The sequence below is a fragment of the Fonsecaea multimorphosa genome (assembly GCF_000836435.1).
Source record: "Fonsecaea multimorphosa CBS 102226 unplaced genomic scaffold supercont1.5, whole genome shotgun sequence".
NCBI lineage: Eukaryota > Fungi > Ascomycota > Eurotiomycetes > Chaetothyriales > Herpotrichiellaceae > Fonsecaea > Fonsecaea multimorphosa.
In genome coordinates this window covers 1,358,092-1,380,591 of record NW_015971639.1, presented here as the reverse complement: position 1 = coordinate 1,380,591, position 22,500 = coordinate 1,358,092, and the positions used below count along the sequence as shown (strand labels likewise).

The 22,500-nt window shown below is 54.3% G+C and overlaps 9 protein-coding genes across 9 annotated transcripts; 6 read left to right on the top strand and 3 right to left on the bottom strand.

The window, feature by feature from the left end:
• Positions 1-627: 627 nt before the first annotated feature.
• On the top strand, positions 628-3,174 carry Z520_03722 (uncharacterized protein; the record flags this gene model as incomplete). The annotated part of the gene is made up of 3 exons (XM_016774232.1): positions 628-854; positions 960-1,033; positions 1,154-3,174. The coding sequence occupies 3 exons, from the start codon at positions 628-630 to the stop codon at positions 3,172-3,174; spliced, it is 2,322 nt and encodes a 773-aa protein (XP_016635178.1).
• Positions 3,175-4,383: 1,209 nt separating this feature from the next.
• On the bottom strand, positions 4,384-5,703 carry Z520_03721 (uncharacterized protein; the record flags this gene model as incomplete). The annotated part of the gene is made up of 2 exons (XM_016774231.1): positions 4,384-4,804; positions 4,862-5,703. The coding sequence occupies 2 exons, from the start codon at positions 5,701-5,703 to the stop codon at positions 4,384-4,386; spliced, it is 1,263 nt and encodes a 420-aa protein (XP_016635177.1).
• A 1,020-nt stretch (positions 5,704-6,723) lies between these two features.
• On the bottom strand, positions 6,724-7,693 carry Z520_03720 (uncharacterized protein; the record flags this gene model as incomplete). The annotated part of the gene is made up of 2 exons (XM_016774230.1): positions 6,724-7,596; positions 7,649-7,693. The coding sequence occupies 2 exons, from the start codon at positions 7,691-7,693 to the stop codon at positions 6,724-6,726; spliced, it is 918 nt and encodes a 305-aa protein (XP_016635176.1).
• Positions 7,694-8,529: 836 nt separating this feature from the next.
• On the top strand, positions 8,530-10,512 carry Z520_03719 (uncharacterized protein; the record flags this gene model as incomplete). The annotated part of the gene is made up of 1 exon (XM_016774229.1): positions 8,530-10,512. The coding sequence occupies one exon, from the start codon at positions 8,530-8,532 to the stop codon at positions 10,510-10,512; it is 1,983 nt and encodes a 660-aa protein (XP_016635175.1).
• A 321-nt stretch (positions 10,513-10,833) lies between these two features.
• Positions 10,834-13,145, bottom strand: Z520_03718 (uncharacterized protein; the record flags this gene model as incomplete). Its single annotated transcript, XM_016774228.1, has 3 exons — positions 10,834-12,383; positions 12,452-12,769; positions 12,842-13,145. The coding sequence occupies 3 exons, from the start codon at positions 13,143-13,145 to the stop codon at positions 10,834-10,836; spliced, it is 2,172 nt and encodes a 723-aa protein (XP_016635174.1).
• A 724-nt stretch (positions 13,146-13,869) lies between these two features.
• Z520_03717 (uncharacterized protein) lies at positions 13,870-14,832 on the top strand (the record flags this gene model as incomplete). Its single annotated transcript, XM_016774227.1, has 2 exons — positions 13,870-14,058; positions 14,107-14,832. 2 exons carry the CDS (start codon positions 13,870-13,872, stop codon positions 14,830-14,832), a joined length of 915 nt encoding a protein of 304 aa, XP_016635173.1.
• Positions 14,833-15,076: 244 nt separating this feature from the next.
• Positions 15,077-16,882, top strand: Z520_03716 (uncharacterized protein; the record flags this gene model as incomplete). The annotated part of the gene is made up of 2 exons (XM_016774226.1): positions 15,077-15,414; positions 15,472-16,882. 2 exons carry the CDS (start codon positions 15,077-15,079, stop codon positions 16,880-16,882), a joined length of 1,749 nt encoding a protein of 582 aa, XP_016635172.1.
• A 1,279-nt stretch (positions 16,883-18,161) lies between these two features.
• Positions 18,162-19,571, top strand: Z520_03715 (uncharacterized protein; the record flags this gene model as incomplete). The annotated part of the gene is made up of 1 exon (XM_016774225.1): positions 18,162-19,571. One exon carries the CDS (start codon positions 18,162-18,164, stop codon positions 19,569-19,571), a length of 1,410 nt encoding a protein of 469 aa, XP_016635171.1.
• A 416-nt stretch (positions 19,572-19,987) lies between these two features.
• On the top strand, positions 19,988-22,417 carry Z520_03714 (uncharacterized protein; the record flags this gene model as incomplete). The annotated part of the gene is made up of 3 exons (XM_016774224.1): positions 19,988-20,017; positions 20,083-21,781; positions 21,846-22,417. The coding sequence occupies 3 exons, from the start codon at positions 19,988-19,990 to the stop codon at positions 22,415-22,417; spliced, it is 2,301 nt and encodes a 766-aa protein (XP_016635170.1).
• Positions 22,418-22,500: the final 83 nt, after the last annotated feature.

Sequence of the window (22,500 nt, the reverse complement as noted above, 5' to 3'; positions counted from 1 at the left end):
ACGCACCGGAAGTATTTAAAAACATCAGATGCTCCCCCTGAAGTTCCACAGAAAGTCTTTGCCTTTCCTAATGTGCTCCCGGGTGATGATCCTGCGCACCGCTCGAGGCTGGAGGCCGCTATCGCCGTCGAGGGGCCTTCACTAGCCAGGGTTTCAGCCTTTGTTTTGGCCGCAATCTTACTTTGTCGGCTACGTGTCAAGCTAAACCCACGCCGCCGTGGCCGGAGTGGGCGTTGATTGGGCTACAGAAGGGACTTTGCATATCCAACGGGCCCTTGGAACTGGGCCACCACTGCCCACCAGCACCTGTAGCTGTTGAGATGCATGGTCTCATCAAGGGCTACCAGGGCCACGACACGGGCCACCCAAATTACCCCTCCTCGTCGACTTCCTCTGTGACAGGCCGCTTCTCGCAAGGCAACACATTACCCTTTTTTTCCTTTTTTTTCCTTTCTTGCCCACAGGAACCGCGTACAGCCGGACCAGGCCAGGCAAAGCTTTTCCTTATTGTCGAGCTTTTTTCTCCTTGCTGCAAAAAAGCTGACTAGGTTCGGCGGGTTTTGGAAAATTCCTAACTTCCCTTTAGGCAGTGATGATCGCTGAGCACGGCAGAACAACATCAAGTCAATGGCCCTGAGCCTGGGCAATCCTCGTGGATGGACCGTCGACAATGTTGCTCAAGCACCACCAGCATCAACCCAGGCGCCCGCCTCTTCTGCTCAACTGGAGGCGCGCGAAGGCCCCGCTCCCGCTCAATGGCAAGCGGTGAAGGAGGAGATCAGGATCCTTTATGAGAAGCACCCCTTGAGAGATGTCAGGAGAATACTATTAGACCGGCACAATTTCCGCGCAACGTGAGTTGACCTTGTATGGGCAAAAGCTGCCGAAACCCCAGCCACTCGTCTGATTCTTCTCTGGAGCTCAACGTCCCGTGCATTCTTGCTGATTCCTTGAAACAGGGAGCGGATGTATAAAGCCCGACTGTCGCAGTGGGGAATCACTAAGAACTACTCCGACAAGGACTATCAGATATGTAAGTCTACACTGCCCCCTTCTTGAATGATTCGTAGTCATGTTTGCCAGCATATTTTTCTGTTTCTTCTGCTTGTGACCGGTGCTCTTGGCTTTGCCTGTGCTGACGACAAGCTCGCAGGTGCGGTGCTGCACCACACCCGCCAAAAAAGCGGTAAACGTTCGACGGCGTTTGTGATCCATGGCCACAAGCGCTCTCTCAAAGACCTTCACAAATACATCAAGGGCCGGAAGATGACCGAGGAGGACTTCCTCGCCTCTGCCCTTGCCAACGTCAAATGTAGTTCTGCCGCCGACCAACAACACGAGCAATATGCTCATGTCCGAGCCTATACTCCCGAGCCTGAGGCAGAGGCCGAAGAAGCACCGCCTCCGTCATCCACTCCCACCAGACCACCGCCGGCCGAGATCGCAGCAAAGGATTCGCCTAGGGCAGGAGGAGCTGCGTCAGAGTCGGTCTCAAGTGCCCCAGGACCAGCCTCGTGTGTCACAGCCCCCACCTCGGCATTCGCCCACCATCATTCCCCTGCTAGTCCTTCGCTGAGGTGGTCACCCCACCACGCAGCCTCGCCATATTTCCCGCTGACCGTATCACCGCCTCAAGGGCGTGGTCCTTATTTTCCTTCCCAAGGAAGCGCCACCACCACTGCTACCACGTACTCGCCGGATACTTCACCATCTTCGTCGTCACGCGCCCATGTCGTCTCTTCTCCGGAAGATCGCCCCTTGTCGGCGGCTCGGTCATATACTTATCCTGCCGCCAACGAAGCACTGGCCACCGTTGAAGACCAGGTGCGCCATGCTGGCACTGTCTATGACACCAGCCCCGCCATGCCTTGCAGCCAGTTAGGCCGAGACGTTGAATACATGGCCCTGCAACTGGTCGATGCCCCGTCGTTGAAGTCACTTTGCGGGCACGATGACATCCGGAGCTGGGCGCTCTTGTTCACCGACAGCTCGTCCGAGGACTCGATGGATTATGAACAGATCTGTCCGACGTGCCATGAATCCACCCGAGAGCACTTTATCAGTCTACCGAACCTGGAGATGCCTCATTTACCTCGCAACATTTTAAATGCCACGCAGGATCTCCCGGAAAGTACCATCTCGATCCCTGCTAGCTCGCGAGGCCACCAGCATTCGTGGAAGTGGGTCGCACGGTGCTTCGCCGCCTGCATCTATCTGCGACGGGGCAACCATACGTTATCGCAACGAAGCCTAGCCGATGCCGACGCCGAATTTAGAAAGATGCTCGTCCCACGACAAGATCCCAAAGTCTTGTTGGCGCTCAATCAGACATTACAGATCCTGCAGATGCACGACCAAGGCGAGATCACCAAGACGATCATGCAGAGTGCGTATCTGGTCGCGGAACGGTTATTGGGGCCGAGCCACCCGCTCGCGACCATTGTGCGGTGGATGGTCTACGTGGCGAATGGACAGATGCGAAACCGCGACATCACAAGCCAAACGCTCCACGAGGTGCACGAGCAGTTTGTCCAGCAGCACGGCCCGGAAGATCCCCGGTCCATCGCGTCCAAGTATTGTTACGGATTCATGTTGAATGTGGAGTGGAATCTGCCCGAAGCCGAACTGGTCCTGCGGGAAGTCTACAAGATTTCATCGACCGTGCTGGGGCCCAAACACCTACAGTCCATCTCGGCGCTGACGAATCTGCATCGCGCGCTGGAGCGGCAGAACCGTATCGAAGAGGCCGCAACCGTCCTGAGACGCGCCATCAGGGACTCGAAGGACACCCTGGGCGACAATCACCCCCGAAGACTCGAGAGTCTCCGCTTACTCGCCCTGCTGTATCAGCGGCAGGGCCATGTGGACCTGACGGAGGACTTGTACTGGCAAGTTCTCGAGGGACGCCTCAAGATGCTGGGCAAGAACCACACGTTTACCCAGGGCATGAAGCGCGACCTGGAAGAATTGCTCAAGGAGCGGGGGAAGTGGACTGTGGAGGAGAAGAAGATGAGGAAGCGAGACGACGGGTCTCTGGAAGAGGTGGTGGTGCTCGCCGAAAGTAATTCCCAACTGCGGCTGCAGGATCTCTTCGAGTGGGATTCAAATGAGCAGTGGGACGACACGAGGAGCGATGGCGGCAGTGAGACGGGGAGCGATCATGCGGCATTCTGAGCGTTCTTTATTTTTTGGGAGGAAGTGACTGAATTTTATTTGGAGACAGGTTCTACATGACCGTTGAGATTTTGCCCGACCAGCATCCCAGGGTATTTCCCTAGTGGTGTCACCCCCGCCTACCTACCTATCTACAGAAAGAAGAAATATAAGTTACATGTTCACGGGAGAGGAGATGGGAGGAGGAGGCCAACGACATCTCCGTAGCAAGGCGGAGTGGTTCGTTCGTTGGTCTGAAGGAACGCAAGGCGAGAAGCGATGATCTATGGGGTAAGACGAGGATTGTTTGCAGAAGTGGAATTTCGGCCAAAGGGGTGGATGGGGGGACGGATTGTATGCATTCGAGTTGCCTCTATCTATACCCGCCATACGATCGATATCAACCATTCAGTAAGTTCCTAAAGTGACGGGGACGTAGGCTGTACGGAAACTGGACCAATCTATTGGTGCTATGGACGGAGGCATGTATATGTCCTCTCGTCTGATCTGCACACTTGTGTTGAGTAGTTTAAAAGCCACCTAGGAAGTACCTCGTACGTCTCACAGTCTCGAGGCTATCGACCGTAAGTACCATGCATGCATGAATGCATGAGCGATCGGCACGGCAAGGCAAGGAAAGGCAAGGCGAGCCCCTGCATCTATCCCATCCGTCCATCCATACATCTATCTATCCATCCGAGTCCCCCTTGGTCCGCCTGATCGACACTCGACCCCCCCTGCCTTCCTACCTTTTTTGGGGGTCCATACCCTGCTTCTTACCAGTCACTCGATATGACCATGATCTGGCCTGGTCTGACCTACCTACCCTGCAGGACTGGTCAAATTCGAGCACAACTGGTTGACAGGGTTTACAGTGGGCTACAGGACGCGCGCCTCTCGACCTGGCTTGGGTCGGTTCTCTTAGCCAGAGGATTCTCCGATTGCAAAGACGTCTGAAATACCCTTGTCACTGGAACGAGTACGGTATTTCATTATCCTGGAGTGGAAATACTTGGTCGTGGGGAATAGAGGAGTAATGATACATGATATTTTGACAAGTCACGCCGCCGCTGCCGCCCGCCGCCGACCTAATACAATAGGACATAAGCAGGGTACACATACATCAATATGTTTCCTTCCGGCCCTGGATCCCGTGGACGTGGGCAAGCATGAATTTTCCAAACGCCCCAAATCCCAACATCAGGAGACCCCTTGTCCCTCAATGCCTACCTACAGTACCTTAAGGTAGCCAGGAAATTTCCGCGTATCATATTCATAAATCCACGACAATCCCGCGTCCTCGCCGATGAACAGGAAGTACGCCCACATGACCCACTCCTTGACGATCTGCTGCAAGGTGCTGGGCGACGACTTCCGCATGTCCCCGCCCTTGGAGGTGAAGGCGAGGATCTTCTTGACGCGATCCTTGCGGAGTGTCTGCCATTGTTCCAGCAGGTGGTCTTGATGCCGCTGAGACTCCTTTTTGTCCGGGAGCAGCAGGGCCAGAGTGTCGGCCAGAGTCAGCGCGTCCTCGAACGCCATCGCCGCGCCCTGGCCGCCCGTGGGAGGCATGGCGTGCGCGGCGTCGCCGATGACCATGACCCTGCTGGAGGCGCTGGACCAGGAGGTCAGTTCGGGGACTTTGTAATACCTGTGTCACTCGTAAGTTTTTGCCACCAGCAGAATAAGTGTGCTTTTGTCGACCTACGGCCACAGGGAAAGCGAGGACATGTCGACGCCCTGCGACGCGACGCGGACAATCTCCGGCCACGTCTCGTTCTCATGGTGCGACTGCAACATCTTGTACAGCGCCTGCTCGTCATTCTGGAGCGTCGCCCATTCCTCGCGACTCCGGTCCCCCGCCTCGACGGTCGCGAAGCAACTCACCCGGTCCCCCGTGTACGTGCAGGGCATGAACATGAACGAATTCAGCTTGCCCAGTATCAGACACGGCATGTACATTTCTCTCCCCGGTTGCTGCTGCAGCTTGGTTCTGGCAAGGGATCCGCCGACGCCGAGTTGGCCGCTGAAGGTGGGCACGGCGGTGGGCTCGAGGTGTCGACGCACGCGCGAGTGGATGCCATCAGCACCGACGAGGAAGTCGGCCTCCTCTGTACGCCCGTCCTCAAAGGTGGCAATGACGGTGTCGTGGTCGGTCTCTTGAATCTGCACGCACTTGCTGTCGAGGTGCAGCTCGATGTCCCGCTGCCGGAGCGCATCCACCAGCGTCTGCCGGACGATGCCGCGCGAAACGCGCACCGCTTTGTACCCGTATTTGTCGACGCTGCCGTTCAGCACCGTCGCGATCCGGCTCAGGTTTCTGGACGACAGGAACCGAAACTCCTCGTAGTTCCACCCTTGCGTCCTGACCCGGTCGTACACCCCGATCCGGTCGAGGGCGCGCAGCGCATTTGGGGCCAGCGCCACGAAACCGCCGTCGAACGCGGCCTCGTCGCGCAGGTCGAAGACTTTGCACGAGATGCCGTGGCGGTGCAGTGCGAGCGCCATTGCCGGGCCGGCTAGGCCACTCCCAATGATGATGACTTTCATGGCTTCTGTGCGAAGAATTGATATACAAGGGGTTTGAGGGATACGTTGTTCTCAAAATAGGTTGTCGAGGGCTGAAAGAGACCGCCTCTGGGTTCTGGGACCGTATCCCGATTCAGGCCATATATAGGTATTCAAACTTACCTTGAATCTCGTGATGAATTCAATACGATGCGGGCTGTGAAGGTTACACCCCAAAAAGGCATTTCATCACTGCTACGACAGCAGATGCGGTTGACGATGTGCGCTACAAAGAATGTCAGTTTCCGAGGAGACATGTATCAGCCCTCGTGAAGATAGGCTTCAGTCCGTCGCATCGGATGCAATTATCGAGAAGAGAAAAAAAAATAGAATTATAACCACGCGGGAGTCTGGACGGAGAGATGGGGTGGTTTCGCTTACATCTCCCTGAACAGGTTGAGCTGCCTAGACGCCCAGACTGCCGGTGGACTAAGCAGCCCGTCCCTTGCTCAGCTGCCTCAAGTAAGCTTTTAAGTATACCAAGGTTCCTGTAAACGAGGTCCCTAATACGAAAGTGTAACCGTGGCTTGGTGCAAGAAGCGAGCGAGCCGATGAACAAATCAGCGAGCAAAACTTACGTACACCAAAAATCGAGAGCCTACAGAGGAAACAGAGACCTCTCAAGTGCGCCAGAATCACGCCAATTGATTGACCGACGTTGTGGCACGTCTCGATATGCTGTAACACTCAGTGATGCGGTGCACGGAGCACCTGTCGGGATCTCACTGCGTTGTTCTTTCGTACTTTGCAGGAGGGTGCGCAACACGAGTCCAGGACTAGTTGGGCGTCCTATATCTGGTTTCTAGCATTCGTCCGCCCTGGGCAGCTGCCTGGTTCCACAGCTTCATAACTATGTAGGTCCATAGCAGGCTGGCCATGGACCTCCCTCGTACAAGTAGGATATACACCTCTAGGGGTGGGTATTTTCTCTAAGTCTGGTCCATAATCCTACACTCACCACCCAGTGGTTCGACCGGCCGCTCACTCTCTTGGTAACACTGACTAGTCTTGGTTTCCAAACTTCAACCCGCCTTGCAGTCTTACGGCGCCATAGATACCGGCAATGTCGCCCTTCTCACCCACCGTCTCCTTGACCGTCTTCAAATAATCGTCCCCGACTTCGACCTGGCGCATTCGGCACCCGCTCCGCTTGGCCAAATCCATGGCGTGCCTTGCGTCTTTTCGCGCCAGGTCCACGGCGAACAGCGGTTCCGGCCGCGTGTAGTAGTCGCCGCTTTTCATCCTGTTCGAGTAGGCCGTGTATGGTCCCGGGAACATGGCTTCGATGAATTTGTGAAGCTCGTCGACACCGAGACCGGAGTTCTCGGCCAGGACATGCCCCTCAGACAGGGCGTTGACCATGCCCAAGACAAAGGTGTTGCCAATGATCTTGAGGAGTGTGGCCTTTCTCGGCTCCTGACCCGAGAAATCCACATTGGCCCGGCCCATGACACCCTTGCAGTATGGCAGCACCTTTTGCACCGCGTCAGGTTTGCCCGCCACGACGCATATCAGCTGGCCAGCGTCAGCCATGGCCGGGGCTCCAAAGACGGGACAGGCCACGAAGCTGGCTCCCTTTTCTTCCACCATCTTTTCTTCCTTGGCCGTGGTCTCGGGATGGACCGTGCTGCAGTCGACAATCAGCTTGCCCTTGACATCGGTTTTCAGGACCTCTTCGAGGGTCGAGAGCACGGCTGGGTCGTCGCCTAGACAATAGAATATAATGTCTGCTTTGGAGGCGGCTTCTTGCACGGAGGAAGCCACGGTCGCGTGGCCGATCTTTTCGGCGAGGTCATGGGCCCGTTGCGGGGTGCGGTTGAAAATGATCAGCGGGTTGGATAGGTTGCCCTTCTCGACCAAGTTCTTGCACATGCCCTAGAGTGGGAGTTAGTATAGCACAATGGCCTGCCAGATTAGTTGTACTTACCCTGCCCATATTCCCCAGCCCTAGCCAAGCCAATTGAGGCGCCATCTTGTCAGAAGTATCAATATGGAGTTGAAATTCAAGTGCACTAGGAATGAGAGCTTGTGACTTTTCGAGGCAATGTGCCCAGATGAGTTCATGCACCTACTGGCACTTGGGGTTTTAGCAGTTTTTATACCTTTGACATATCAATTGAGATGGAACGCGTCAGAAGACAGCCTTGTCCGTTTCCCCCCGCTGGACCCTCGGCGCTCATGACGTCGGTCGTAATAAATTATTCGATAAGTCCGAGATGGGAACATGCGGAGACATTCCGAGGCTGACAAAGTCGAACGATTGGACGAATATACGAGGTTCATCGTACAAACAAGGCTGAAAGGCCCCCTGGAAGTTCGGGAGAAGACGGGTGGCAGAGGTATAGCAACGACTTGGTCAGCATTTGCAAAGATGAATGGCAACACAAACCATCTCTTCATCCCTTAACACCGATACTCAGAGCGAGGGCTGCGCGTGAAGGCGTGGAGCGTAGGCAAAGAAAAAGGAAGCCTTGCACGCCTTGGAATGTTGTTGGAGCAGAAGGATTTTCCCCTGGTACTGAGGGGTCGAGTATTCAGCCAATCATCTTTGAATTTGATCAGGGCGGTGAAGGCTGCGCTCTGGCTCGAACCGGCAGTATCTTTGCTTCGCTTGTGCCATCAGCGTCACCAAATTTTCCCCCTCGATGCATGAGTGGCTGCATGAGTGGCTGCATGGGTGGCTGCACAATGAAAATCTGCGCAGGGCTGCTTGACATATACCTCGTGGCAGGATACATGCCCGGGTGACCTTCTCATACACTTGTTGGGCTTTGGGTCCTCCATTCTTGTTGACTACCCTGCGGAAACATGAACCACACCGCCTTGAGTTCAGCTCGGAGTCATTATACTTCACAGTTTACATGCAGAAACGTCGCTGCTGAAGCCTTGAAGGCCTACTTCATCTCCCACCCATGCTCCCCCTCGCTCCTCTCCCGATCCAATTCTCGTTGCTACTCTACTCAGCCCGCTCCACGGACCGATGACCATGCGTCACACAACCCTCCAGATCGCGTGCAGCAGGACCGGCAAACTTCTTTTACCGAGAGAGCCAAACAGCGTCTCGCAAACAGGGAGTTCTTCACAAGCCTGTTGAGCTCGGCAGCAACCAAAAGAGATGCAAAGGGCTATATATCTTGGCTGAAGAACCCAACAAAGGCTGCTCCGGAGCAGAAACATGGCCCGCAGAGACAGCAGCCCCAGGTCAAGGCGGGAGACCTGCTCGGTCGTACCAGAGCCTCGGAGGACAGCCCGGTCTTTAAACAGTCTGAAAATGCACAACATTCAGCATTGGAAGAGCTAGAGACCCTACATGTTGCCCTCGTCAAGATCAGCAACATCAATGCCATGGCTGACGGCATTGTGAAGGGCATCGCTCAAACCTTGTCTTCTCTTTCTCGTCTCAGCATGGCACCTTGTGTCGTCTTGGAGGTACCTCAGGAGGAAACTCCACGAGCAACAAGGGAAAGCCTCACCCGGGCTGCAGATAAACTGGTTGCTGTCATTGACGCCGTCCACCCTTCGGGCGCGAGAATACTTGACAATCTTCTGAGTTTCGGTGCCGACGGCAGGCCTCAAGTTTTCCTACGAAAATTGTTGACCCGTCCTCTGAGGCGGGGCAGGATACCAATCGTCCTTCCAGTGGCTTATTCCGCGGAACGGTCCCAAGCTGTCTCTATCACAGCTGACGAGGCTCTGCTGGGCTTGACCAGAGAACTTTCCGGTCACATCTCCAGCCCTCCAGAGGGAAAGCAGCTCGAGACGGAGCGTAAACAGATTTCCTTGGAGAGGATCATTGTTGTTGATGAGACTGGGTCCATCCCGAGCACAAAGTCCATCGACGAAAAGCATGTTTTCGTCAATCTGGAGCAAGAATATTCCGCCTTGCAGGAGGAGTTGAGGAGCTCAACTGAAGGAAGCGTTTCTCAGAAGCATGCCTCGAATCTGAAGTTGTTTCGTGACGCACTGAAGATGCTCCCATCTTCTTCGTCTGGTTTGCTGACTACGCCTCTGGAAGCCGCGAATAGTGCCAGGTTGAACGATAGCGGAGTGTCAGGCGTCGGGACGAGAAGGCAGAAGAACCCTCTAATCCATAATTTGTTGACCGATAAGCCGGCGTATTCATCATCTTTGCCTACAGGCAGACTGACACACGACACATCTTCAATACCCGTGACGACTTCCACTTTTGTGAAACGGGGCATGCCGCTGACCATCTTGCCCAACCCAGAGGCTCAGATCTGGACTGGTGCGTCAAAGCCTCGTCTGCAACTGACCGACCCCAGAATCGACCTGGATCGTCTGACATACCTCATCGACGACTCTTTCAACCGAAAGCTCGACGTGGAAGCATATCTGAACCGCGTCAATGACCGAATCGCCGGTGTGATCATCGCAGGTGAATACGAAGGCGGCGCCATCCTCACGTGGGAAACGCCGCCGGGTTGCTCTGACGACGACACAGACCGTCTAGTCCCTTACCTCGACAAATTCGCCGTCCTCAAAAAGTCCCAAGGCGCCGGCGGCGTGGCGGACATTGTGTTCAATGCCATGGTGCGCACGTGTTTTCCGAGGGGCGTCTGCTGGCGCAGTCGGAAGGACAACCCGGTGAATAAGTGGTACTTTGAACGGTCCAGGGGCACGTGGAAGATTCCGGAGACCAACTGGACCATGTTTTGGACGACGCCGGGCATCTTTGACGGTGGGAACAAGACGGACGTCTTTTTGGATTACGAAAGTGTGTGCAGGACCGTGAAGCCTACGTGGGCGGACGGGAAGAAGATTGCTGATTAGACGAGACTGGAAACCAGGACAAGCAATATTACAATGTACAGTCTAGCTAGGTAGGTAGGTGACTTATGATATATGACTGGATACACACAATAAACATGGAAATCAGATGTAGATGGCGACAACAATCTATAGATACAAGTTATATAAGGTCTAAAGCAAGCCGCTTATCTATGCAGAACACTCTCCCCTCTTACGAGGTACCCATACGCTATGCTACCCAAATGTCCGCTAACGCCCACGCTCCCAGAAACTGTGAATATGTATGTCTATCGCCCCCTCAGCCGGAGGGCCCGATTTCCTCCCGCTGATAGCAGGTTTCTTTCACGCACCTCCATCCAATTTCATCTGCAAGTGCGTCCCTTGTCCACCTGCAGGTGCTCTACTTCCTCCTCCGCGTGACTGCGAGGTACTAACGACCGCCACCTCCTCCTCCGATGCGCCCTTTCTCTTCAGTCTGCGCACGTCGCCCCTGGCAACCGCGAGGAGGAACACCTCGCTGATGTATTCGACTTCGTTTCGCTGCTCCTCGTGCTTCTTCTCCACGGCTGCGCCAGCCGCTGCCGACGACGCACCGTCGTCCGCGGCGACAGAGGCAGCGTGGCGGCGACACAGGCCGTCTTCGCGGTCGCGGAGGTCCTCGGCCCCTTCCGCTTCTGCCTTTTCCGCGTCCGACGCCGCCGCCGCCGCCGCCCCCTTTCCCTGCTTTTTCTTCGAGATCCACACGTTCCCCAGGAACAGGCTGGCCAGCAAGCTCAGCCCCAGGATCGGCAGGATGGATATAAACGCCCACATGGTCGCGGTGGCGCCTTGCGAGCGGATGGCTTTCTGTTCGGCCGGTGGAAGGTTCTTGATCAGGTCGAGGGAGGCTTGGTTGTGCAGGCTGAAGCCCACGGATGTCCCGTTGTTAGTGTTGTTCGTGTTGCCCGAGTTGACGGCGCTGGAGCCAAAGTACTCGCTCATCTGGTTCTGAAACACCGAGCCCATGATAGTGAGTGCGAGGGTGCCGCCAAACGGCAAAGCGAATCTCAAAAGCGAATATGCCGGGGCCAACCGGTCGCGAAACATGCCCGCCAAATGTAGGTTGGAAGGCATGAAGCGCATACCCGTGCCAGCTCCCGCGATGCCCATCATCACGTTGACCAGTGTCTCATTCTTGACTTTGACCGCGTAGGCAAGCACGGCGATCCCGGCGTTTTCAATGATGGTGCCCGTGACCAGCGGCGGGAATGTCTGTCTCGGGTAGACATTGCAGACGAATATTGCGAAATATACGCCGACTCCTATCCCGGGGACGTAGTATAAAAGTTGTTCGCCGGCGTGGGAGGCCGCGTACCCTTCAACCAACGTAAAATAGATGCCGATGAAGTAGAAGACGCTGTAGAGCGCGGCGCCGGTGCCGGCGGCGATGAAGCAGATAAGAGTGACGTCTTTGGAGGAGAGGATCGACGATGGGATCATGGGCACAGTGCCTTGTGGTAGGTGGCGTGAGAGGAAGCTCGTCGGAGAAGAAAGGAGCTTCTCATAGAACAAGAAGAGGACAATGAGAATGGCACCGATGATGATTGGCGCGAGAACGGCAGCGGAGGACCAGGGGTATGTTGAACCACCCCAGGCTGTTCCCAAGATGACGAGACCGACTCCGAATATGAACAGGACGATGCCGCCAAAGTCGAGTGTAGAGAGGCCGTTCGTCAGTGCTTGGAGGCGGCTGGAGTTTGGCGCAGGGTGCGAGATGGAGACTCTGCCTGCCTTGAGGTCGTTCCTGAGGAGAAAGATGGTGACAATGCTTATGACGGAAATGCCCGCGCCCAGAACAAAGCAGTATCGCCAGTTTGCGTTCGTTAGGTACCCGCCTATGATGGGTCCAACGGCTGAGAAAAGAGACAGGTTACCAAAAAAGGTACATCTCATGGGCTCGCGAAAACAGGGCAGTACTCACCATAGCCAATTCCATTCAACAACTGAAAAATACTTGTGTTGACAGCCTGATCTCTCAAGGACACTGAATCCGCGAGAACGATCATAGTGACATTCTGTATTCCCGCAGTGCCCATGCCTTGCAGTGCACGGCCGAGGAGGAGGACGGCCCAGTTTGGGGTCGCAGCGCAAAGGACGCTTCCAATGGTCAAGGTGACCACGGCACTCTGCAAGGTAGTATGACGGCCAAATGTGTCTGCTAATTGACCGAAGACGGGAATGAATGCTGTCGACGTAAGTGTGAAGGCGGTAACGATCCAATTGAGCTGGTTAAACTTGTCTGTCGCATTTTGGTCAGTGGTTTGCGCGGGAAGAAGAAGGCAAGCCCGAAGAGGGACAGAATAGTACTGACTGAAATGGGATGCAATTTGCGGCAATGCTGTCGCGACGATAGTCAAGTCCAGACTGGCATTAAAGAATGCAGGAAGCAGGCAGAAAAGGAGTTTCCATCGGTATTTGCGGGCCTTGCTCTTTTCTCGAGTGCATTGCGGGCATGGCTTTGTCTTCTTGGAGGTATTGGATGGTGACTTGGGGTTGGTTGGTGCGGTTGATGAGTCTGAGCCCGCAGTCGTTGATATTTGATTTTGGGCTTCAGCTTCAGCGGCTTTACGAGCACGATACGCCCTGATTTTGCGATATGTGTATATGAACACCATGGCGGGATGCGAAAACTGGCTCGAAGACGGAATATGGGAGAAAGGCACTCGAGATAAATGAACGGGAGAAGGGATGGGGGAAAACACTTATATCAATTTCCATCACACAACCTACCTTGTATACCTGCCATATGAAACCATGAAACACGAATACGATGCGAGGCCTTCCCGTCACGCCGTCATAGCCTCTTTTGCTTGACCGCGAGGCTTTCTCGCGGAATCTGCCCAAAGAGGGATAGAGGGAGTTCGGCTCCTGGCGACGCTGGATACCTAGCTCGCTAGGTAGCTCGCTAGGTAGGTTGGAAGTCTCTAAGTCCCTCTATACCGGAAATGGATCACACCTCGAGCCAATCAATCAAGCTGATCTCAGGGGCGAGGGAGGCTGAACCTAAGAGGCAAGGAGGGTCCGCTTCCACTGCTCACTTGGTTGTGAATGGTAGAGGATAGGAAAGCATTGCACGAGGCAGACATCGCTAAGCCGCATCAAGCACATTGTGCGAAAATATGCTGAACTTCTGCAGGCAGACAGAATTCATGTTGACAGATGAGAATGAGTCGAGAAAGTGACGACGGTGATTGTGGGATTTTCGCTTGCTGCCGGCATAGTTGCCCTTTCGACTCACTTCCGCCTCATACTAGCCACTGCCATCTCTCCTACCCTCCCTCCTACCATCCCCCCTAATGCGACACTATCTGCAATCCCGCATTTCCGTTCAAGGCAGGCATGCCCATATGCATCACTTGCAGTACTCCGGTCAAGGAGCTATACACAGTCTACAGCAAAGCAGATGACCGAACCCTGGGCAAAGGCGTTCGCCTGACACAATGCCCCAACTGCAAACGCTTCGCCGACAAATATGTCGAACATGACTTTGTCGTCCTATTCATCGATCTCGTGTTGATAAAACCGCAGGTGAGCAGATTGTCTGTGTCTCTCATGCTTTGTTTGACGGAAGGGTAGGTCTATCGCCATCTTCTCTTCAACAGGCTGGGGCGCTCAGATGACAAGTTCGATCCCAGTATCTTGCGTCTGGGTACATTGCTTGTCCTGTTCGATGTCTACATCACCTGGGCAAGGATTGAAAAGTCAAATGCAACAAACGGGGGCCCTGCTGTGGGATCGCGGCTCAGCGAGACGCCCATTTTAGCACAATATCTTTTCTTTTTGACCATGAATGTCCTAGCGACGTTTGCCCAACATGGCACCATTCGAGCATTGGTCCGGATGCTCGTGGCCTACCAGAAAAGGCAGGAACAGTCTCTCGCAGATGCGACGCCCACAACGGCCTCCTGCTCAACCTCCGACAATCGCCCTACCATTGCCACAAGCCGTGCCAGTCCCAGCGCCATCAGCACTGCCCTGTTAGTCTCCAGCTGCACCAAGTTGTTTCCTATCCTTTTAGTCATATGGCCAACAGAGACAAAGGAAAGCGACTCATTTGGCTTTGCCTTTCGAGCGACAAATTATGTGGGCTGGGCGGTCCTCCTTAACAATATCGAGGCATTGCTGATCTTACTCAACTGTGGATATATAATTGCCACTGGTTTGGCGATTTCTGGGTTCGTCGCAAGGTGGATTGTGGAAGGCTGGTTCTTGAGCTTCATTGGGCTTGCACGAGATACTGGTCCTGTAGGAGATGTACTGGCTGCCTACCGCTTTCTGGGAGGGTGGTTCAAAGGGAGCTGATAGAACAATGAAGTCACAGGATATAGGAAACTCTCTTGGCCATGACTTGGACTTGCAACAGTGTCTGTGACTCAATATCGTGTACTAAGGAGTGAAAGTGACAAGTGAATTTCGCACTTGGAGCCCAATGTGCATCTATTCGTTCTGTTTGTCTCTTTCAAACTCACTCTTCCATATATCTATATCGGCCCGAGGTTTATCCGATCCGATAAGTGCTCACCACTGCAGACTGCGGCGAGACACGATGCCGACACGCGACAAGGTCACCTTCAAAATTCCCGTTACCCCCAGAAAGAGAGTCAAGCCCGAACCTGACCTCGAGCCTGAATCTGCGCCTGAGCCCGGCATGGACGAGACTTCAGGCCGTGGCCATCGGGAGAAAAAGCCAAGCGAAAAGCTCAAGGAACAAGTTTCGGCCAAGGTTGACCGGGTCGAGGACGAGAAACCTGTGGCTCTTCCCACCTACATTGCGCCCAATGACCCTAAATTTTTGCAAGATCAGAAAGAGGTCCCAAAGTTCTTTGACCACTCTAAGATAGCCCCGAAGGGTGACAAAACCGACTTCTACACTCTGGGGACTCAGTACAGACCCTTTCATCTCCCCTCATGCGAGTGGAATCGCTAACCTCGAGGAAACAGCGTCGAGAGTAAAGAGAAACGTTATTACATTCGCGCGAAGCGAGACCCTGCCACTTTCTACTTTCATGCCGACGAGCCGCCTCCGCGTTACGCCCGTCTCAGCGACGAGAATCACCCCCAATGTGGCGTCGAGAATCTCAAGAATGTCTTTACCAAGGACATGTTGGGCAAGAGTGGGGAGTTTGGTAGCTACACTACAAGGGCAAATGTCTTTGCTCGGGAAGGACAGTTCTTCTTCGAAGCCAAGGTCATTAGTATTGCCCCGCCAGGTCGAGAAGCCCCGGATCGCGCGCTGGCAGAGACTCAGAACTCGGACAGAACGTCAACGAGTCGAGGCGGTCTGAGAGTGGGTTTCTGCAGACGTGAACACCATTGGAGCGAGAACCTGGGCGGCAATGCCTACTCTTATGCTGTCATTTTGAGGAGTGGGAGGGCGAGAGAGTATGGCAGCGTGCGGTTCAATACCATGATGTACCATATGCAGGGTGAAGGTGGACAAGATCCCGACGACTTGTCGCCGGGGGATGTTGTAGGGCTTATGATCACGCTGCCGTCGCTGGAGGTACACAAAAAGGTTGTCGAGGGTACCTACAACCCGGCTGAGTACCCGGATCTCAAATGTGGACCAGCTGTCATGAAAAAGAGGCACGGCGCAGGGAAGAAGTCTGCTAAGGGCGGACCGAAACCCAAGGATGGCGACGTGGCTAAGACCAAGGAGGATCCTGTCAAGAAATCACACAATGGTCGAGATGCTATTCGCTCCGCCTTGAATCCGATGCTGGGATGTTCTGCGCCCTCCGATCACGACATCATCCGCGACCGCAATCCCTTCCTCCACAAGGGCATGACTTACTTCGAATGCCCCGAATACACGCCCAACCACGATCTCAGCCGGCCCACGCTGAATACAAAAAACAAATCCATCAACCCAGAAACTGGCAAGAAGTACGACCTCGTGACCGAGCCCCATCCTAACCATGACCTCCCTCACCTGCGCACCCTACCTGGCAGCAAGATTGAACTCTGGGTGAATGGTAAATACCATGGCGTGGTCTGGGAACACCTCTTTGCATTCCTGCCACCTGCTTCTTACATTGAGAAGGGCAGTAGAGCCGTCACCGGAGGACATGGCGACGTGGACGACGGCTTGCTAGGTTATTACCCGGCGATTAGCCATTACACTGGCGGAGCGATCGAGTGCAAGTTTGATGGACCCTGGTGGTACGGATACGAGAAAGATGGCCCTGCACACCCCAATGCCCGCCCGATCGGTGAGCGGTATCAAGAACAAATCGTCGAGGACATGGTTAACGACCTCGTGGATGAGATCTACCAGGAGAAGCTTTACGGGGACCGTGATTGGATGAGGAAACGGGTCTTGGATGCACCTGTCAGTCTTCAACACAGCTGATGCAGTCTTTGCGGTGACAATATTAGGGATGTTGGGGCGCGCGGTTGAGCCGCGCGATGCATATGGTGACAGCTGCCTACCAAATATGGAAAGGCATGGCATGCTCACGCAAATATCGGGCAGCTACACTATCGGGCAGGTGTAACGGAAAGACAAATCATGATTGACAGGCGGCGAGGCGGTCAGGGCAGGAAAAGTCGATTGATTACAGTGATACCCCATTTCTACGCCAGCCTTCCAGGTAGGATAGGAAATAGCAACGGCATGACAAACACATCAACAAACGCATTCAAGAAACTTTTCAATTTTTTGATTGGTTGCGTACAGTCCGAGCCCTAAAGGGACGTCTGCAAGGAGTCAGATTATAGAGATTATACGGGGAGCGAAGAACTGCAGTCAGCACTCTCACCATGGGAATGCGGGACGGTTGCGGCAGTATGGTACTGCCTTGATAGGACATATGCTGAGGTGCAGCCACGACTCCATGTGGGAAGAGGTTTTCAGGCTTCTTTGGGTGTCTGTCGCTTTCTTGCTCTTGTGGAGAAGTTCCCCTGCGTTCCGAGACACCGAGTCGCTTCCTCGCATATACAACTGGAACACGTTGCGCGTCTCCTGAAGCTACGGATATACCAGAACAGCATGATCGGATGTGCATCGGCGCACAAGAGTGGGACAAGGAGGTGCGGCTGACGAGTCTAAAACGCAGGCTGAGCTCAGGATGGAGGAACTCGCATAGGGAGCGAGGGAGGCAACATCGATTCGGATTCGGATTGAGACAAGGGGCAAGCGTTGAAGGCGGGATGATGGCGACATGAGTGGCAGCCAAGTGGAGGCCAGAAATAGGATCCGTGAGCCAGGAGACCGAGAAGAGTGATGCGATTGGCTTGTGTAGAGACTTGGACCCGAAACCCCCTTGCCATGGCCTTGCTGAGGCTGCAGTGGAGGTGACCCCCTGCATCCTCCGATTTCGACACTCTGGCCTTATTTAATTCCAGGTGCCTGTTCCTCATTCCCTCACCCAACTCGACCTCATCACCAACCTTCCTCTTCACCTTCGAACTCTTGTGCATGAATTTCCTTGGTTAATCTCCCTTTGATGGTTCACTCCACTTTATTCTGGCATGGCTCGGCCTGAGCAACCATGAGTCCGCCTTGAGGATACGTGGTCTCTTTGGCCTCACCGTAATAACAACAATCTAATCCCTTCTACCAACTTGCCATCTACCTTAATTCCTCCTTTTGTTAATTCGCGCACATCAACCCCGCTCAACATATCAACATGGCTGGTCAGACAGATGTCGTCGACCCTGCGTCCCTCACTGTAGCCGGCTACAGTCGCAGCTACCCGACACCACCTCCATTGTCAGACGATAACAAGGAGGACAGCCAACCTCCCCCAGACCAACCCCAAAAGAAGAAGAGGAAAGCTTGGGGTCAACCGGTCCCCGAAATCAAACAAATACTTCCACCACGAAAACGAGCCAAGACTGCGGAGGAGAAGGAACAGAGAAAGAACGAGAGGATCCTCAGGAATCGCAGAGCAGCCGACAAGTCTCGACAACGACAAAAGGCCGCGGTGGCAGAGCTTGAGGCCAGGCAAATTCGGATTGAGAAAGAAAATGCCTCCCTCCGAGAACTCCTAGCTCGCTACCAGTCGAGATTTGGTGTCCAGGCAGACTTCCCTCCGCCAGTCCCCGCCGAACCTCCCAAGATGGATTTCGACGACGCAGAGGATGCAACACCGGGTCATGACCTGCGTGCATCTTCCGCTCAACCACCCTTCACTCCATCGTCATTCAACGACTGCTCGGATGCCGAGTCTAGTCATCCAACCCTGGTTCAGTCCGAAGATTCGACCCCCATGAAACACGAATCCCCGGTCCTCGCTCCTCAACTCAACCTCATCCACGAACACCCCCAAGGTGAACAGACCACTTCTGACTCGATGGCAACGCTTTCAAGCTTCCCCATTGTCTCCGGTATGACACAATATCCTGCTGTGATATTGTGTGACCTGCTGTGTCAGCCGGAGACCTGGGCTATCAGCCTGCCAGCATTCCCCTCGAGTCCCAAACACAACCTTGGGATCAGCTACCTGCTTCAGGTCTTCCAGACCTTGACGATATTTCACTCCTTCTCGACGACAACGCTCTTGCCAATGTGCAATCTTTTCCAGATTTTGGCGCAGCGATTGTCAATGACCTCGACGGAACAGGATTTCTCCTCCATCCTGACCAACTTCCCACTAATTCATTCTTTGATTTCGATGCCTTCGACACCGACCAGGCCAGCGGTCTTCCGCATGAAGCTTCTGAGCCGACTACTCGCTTGCAGCCCACACATGGCGCGCCTCTTACTGGCAGCGACAGACCGGGCTTTGCAGCAAGTGGTTAGCGACGAAGGTTTTGCCGAAGATCCTGACCGTCGGTGGACATGGTCGAGTCTGATGACGATCAAGTGGGTCATTTTGAGGTTGGAGAGAGAGCATCGGAAAATCCGTCGTCGAGTTTGGATGGACAAGAAAGGTGCTGCTGTGGCAGAGAATGGAGTTCCGGAGTTCAAGGTCATGGCCGGCGTTGATTATGGGGCCGTTGCCAGAAATTCACAGCTTTGGCAAGGAGCAAGTTCCAATTGTACGATTACCAGAGACGATGGCGGGGGCTGGGTGCCAGCACAGGAGGTCCATTGAGATTGATAACGAACTTCCATAGATGAAATCTACCAAAAGCCTTTTACGATGATTAGCTGTCTTCCCCTTGTATTGATATGCTCTTGTTTGGAATTGTTCCTGAAACAGATCTCACTTCTATCAGGCCATGCGATGCCGGCGGTGGACTGCAATTTGACTACGCCACTATAATTCCGTGCACTGAGAGGCACAAGCATGTGGCGTTGAGGATGGCTTCGGCGGGTCATTTACGCTCATTTCTGTCGAGTACTGTAGATCATTTCGACCCTGAGCGCAAGTACATTTCTTGGCGAAGCTTCGCGTCGCAGTCCGCAGCTCGTCTCGCGCGGGTGACAGAAAAATGTCCCTCAAGAGTTGCGATCCGTCGCGCCAGCCACATTGACAAGGTGAGGTCGATGTAACCGCGCCATCCCGCGATGCCTCCTTTCAAAGATGAGCATGTGCTCGTAAGCTTCACTTCCCCACGCGCAGAACAACATCAAAACGGCCACTTTCGCTGACCCACTCCCAGATCATTGCGCCCGGCTCACAAATCACCGCGGCGCAACTAGGGCTGCCCGAGTCCTTCACGCCCCCCAGATATCGCTTCCCCACGCGCATGTTCCCGGGCACGAACCCTGGAGAATGGGAACCCGTTAAGATCAGGACGAAGGTCACAACGAAGCCAAAAGTGGTCGACCCTGAGCCCGTGCCCGCCCCCGCGTCTGTCAAGCCAGAACTCATTGAACTCGATGGCAAACCAGATGCTCTTCTCGCCAATGGCGAGGAGCAGAAGACTGAACAAGCCACTGGCGAGCAAATAAATGGTGAACAGGCAAAGTCTGAGCAAACAAATGGCGAAGCACCCAAAACGGAGCAGCCGAATGGAGAAGCACAACCAACGCTTGAAGAATCCGCCGACGAGCAACCCAAAGTCGAAGAGCCGAAAGAGCAGCCTGCTCCGTCGGCAGATGTTGAGATGAACGAGGCACCTCCGGCCGAAGAAACATCAAAGCCTGAAACCCAGGATACTGAAATGGTTCCTCCGCCGGAGCAGGAAAAACAACCATCCCCCCAACCAGAAGGAGAAGCGGTACCCGACGTGGAAGATGAAACCATAGAAACCTTTGAGGATGATCACTGGTCCACGGAAGGCGCTGTTTACCCGATCAGAGAAGGGCGCATAGAGAACTGGTCTGCCTTTTTTGCCCTACTTTCGCACATCTATAACATGATCTCTCCGCCCTTCCATATGCCGGTCCTCTTCGTTGCACAGCCATGTTGGAGCGCCAAGGATCACGAGATGATTACCCAATATGTCTTTGAAAATTGGAAGATCCCAGCTTTCTGTCTAATGGATTCGGCGTTAACGGCTTGCTATGCGTATGGTGTGCCAACTGCGTTGGTGTTGGATGTCGGGCATGAGAAATGTGATGTCACTGCGGTTACGGAGTTTCAGGTCAATGATATTGGAAGGGGCATCGCTCTTTCCGGTTGTGGTGGACGCGCGATGACACAGCGGCTGCAGCAGGTGTTGGAGAGCCAGGGGTTCGACGAAGATATGGCAGAGCAATTGAAAAAGAGCCCCATTTGCGAGATTCTGCCTGTTGGGACGCCGTATCCCAAGTCGACTTCCAGCAGTACAGCTGTACCTGCCGCTAATCCAGCTGCCGCAGCATCTACAGGAGCCTTGGATTCTGGGCTGAATGCGAAGGATGGCGAGGGACTGAGACCAGGTCAGGCGCCTCGAGGCCCAGGGCTAGGAACGGTGGTGGGTGAAGAAGGTCCTAACGGCGAGGAGGAGGACAATGAAGGTGTGCTTGACGTCGCGGCCATCGTTGCGCGCGACAATGCCGCCGAGGTGCTCGCAAAACGCGAACGGGAAAAGGCCGAAAAGGCTGCTGCAAAGAAAGCTGGCGCGGCCGAAGCTGCCAGACAAATCCGATTACGCAATTCGGAACGAGAACGAGCTACTTTTACATATGTGGACTTCATCCCAGTGGAGGAGTCGACGAATGGCGATCAACCCATGAGTCGAAAACGAAAGCGAGAGATTGAAGTTGGAGTGGAACGGTTCATGGCAGCGACTCCCGCACCAGGAGCATGTGAGGGAATCGTTGACATAATCGCTGAGGCGATCCATCATACGGTCTTGAGCGTTCCCGACATTCCCCAGCGGGCAACTCTCTGGGACAATCTGATTATACTGGGCAACGGCAGTCGAATCAGAGGTAAGTTTGAGTTGGGCCCGAGAGATGCTGCTGTTGTTAACTTGTTTTTTCTTTCTGCCAACAGGCTTCACATCAAACCTTCTCTCCGTGCTCAACACACGATATATCCTGTCTCCGTCAACCGCCACGATATTCACCTCCGAGCTCCCCTCCAATTTCACGACTCCAGTCGCCACCCCAGGCACAAACACACCCATTCCTGGCCAGGGAAACCACCCTTTTCACCACCCAGGAGGCCACGGCGTCAACCCCTTGCTTGTTGCTGCGACCAAGAACATGATGCAGCCCAACACGCAATCGCACCACCTTCAAGTCCCCAGCATGAACCCTTCTCTGGGAGGGACGCCATCGGCCTTGGGCAGCGGATCCGACCCCAACAATCCTATGTCGACACTCTCCCACCAACACCGAGGGTTCTCGCAGTCCCCGATCTCCATCAAACTCGTCAAACCGCCCGAATATTTCCCCGAGTGGAAACACCCCAACGTGTCCGGCATGGAAGAAGCCGGGTTCTTGGGAGCTCAAGTGGCAGCCAAAGTAGTCTTTATTGTGGATCAGGGTAACAGCAAGGGCTTTTTGAGCCGGAGCGAGTACAACGAGCTGGGTCCCGGTGGGATACACGAGTGCGCCATGTAGCAATATTCCGCAAAATCAAGGCACAATACTGGGGTTTGTCATTGTGGATTTATGGAGATGGAGCACTTTTGGCCAAGGGATCA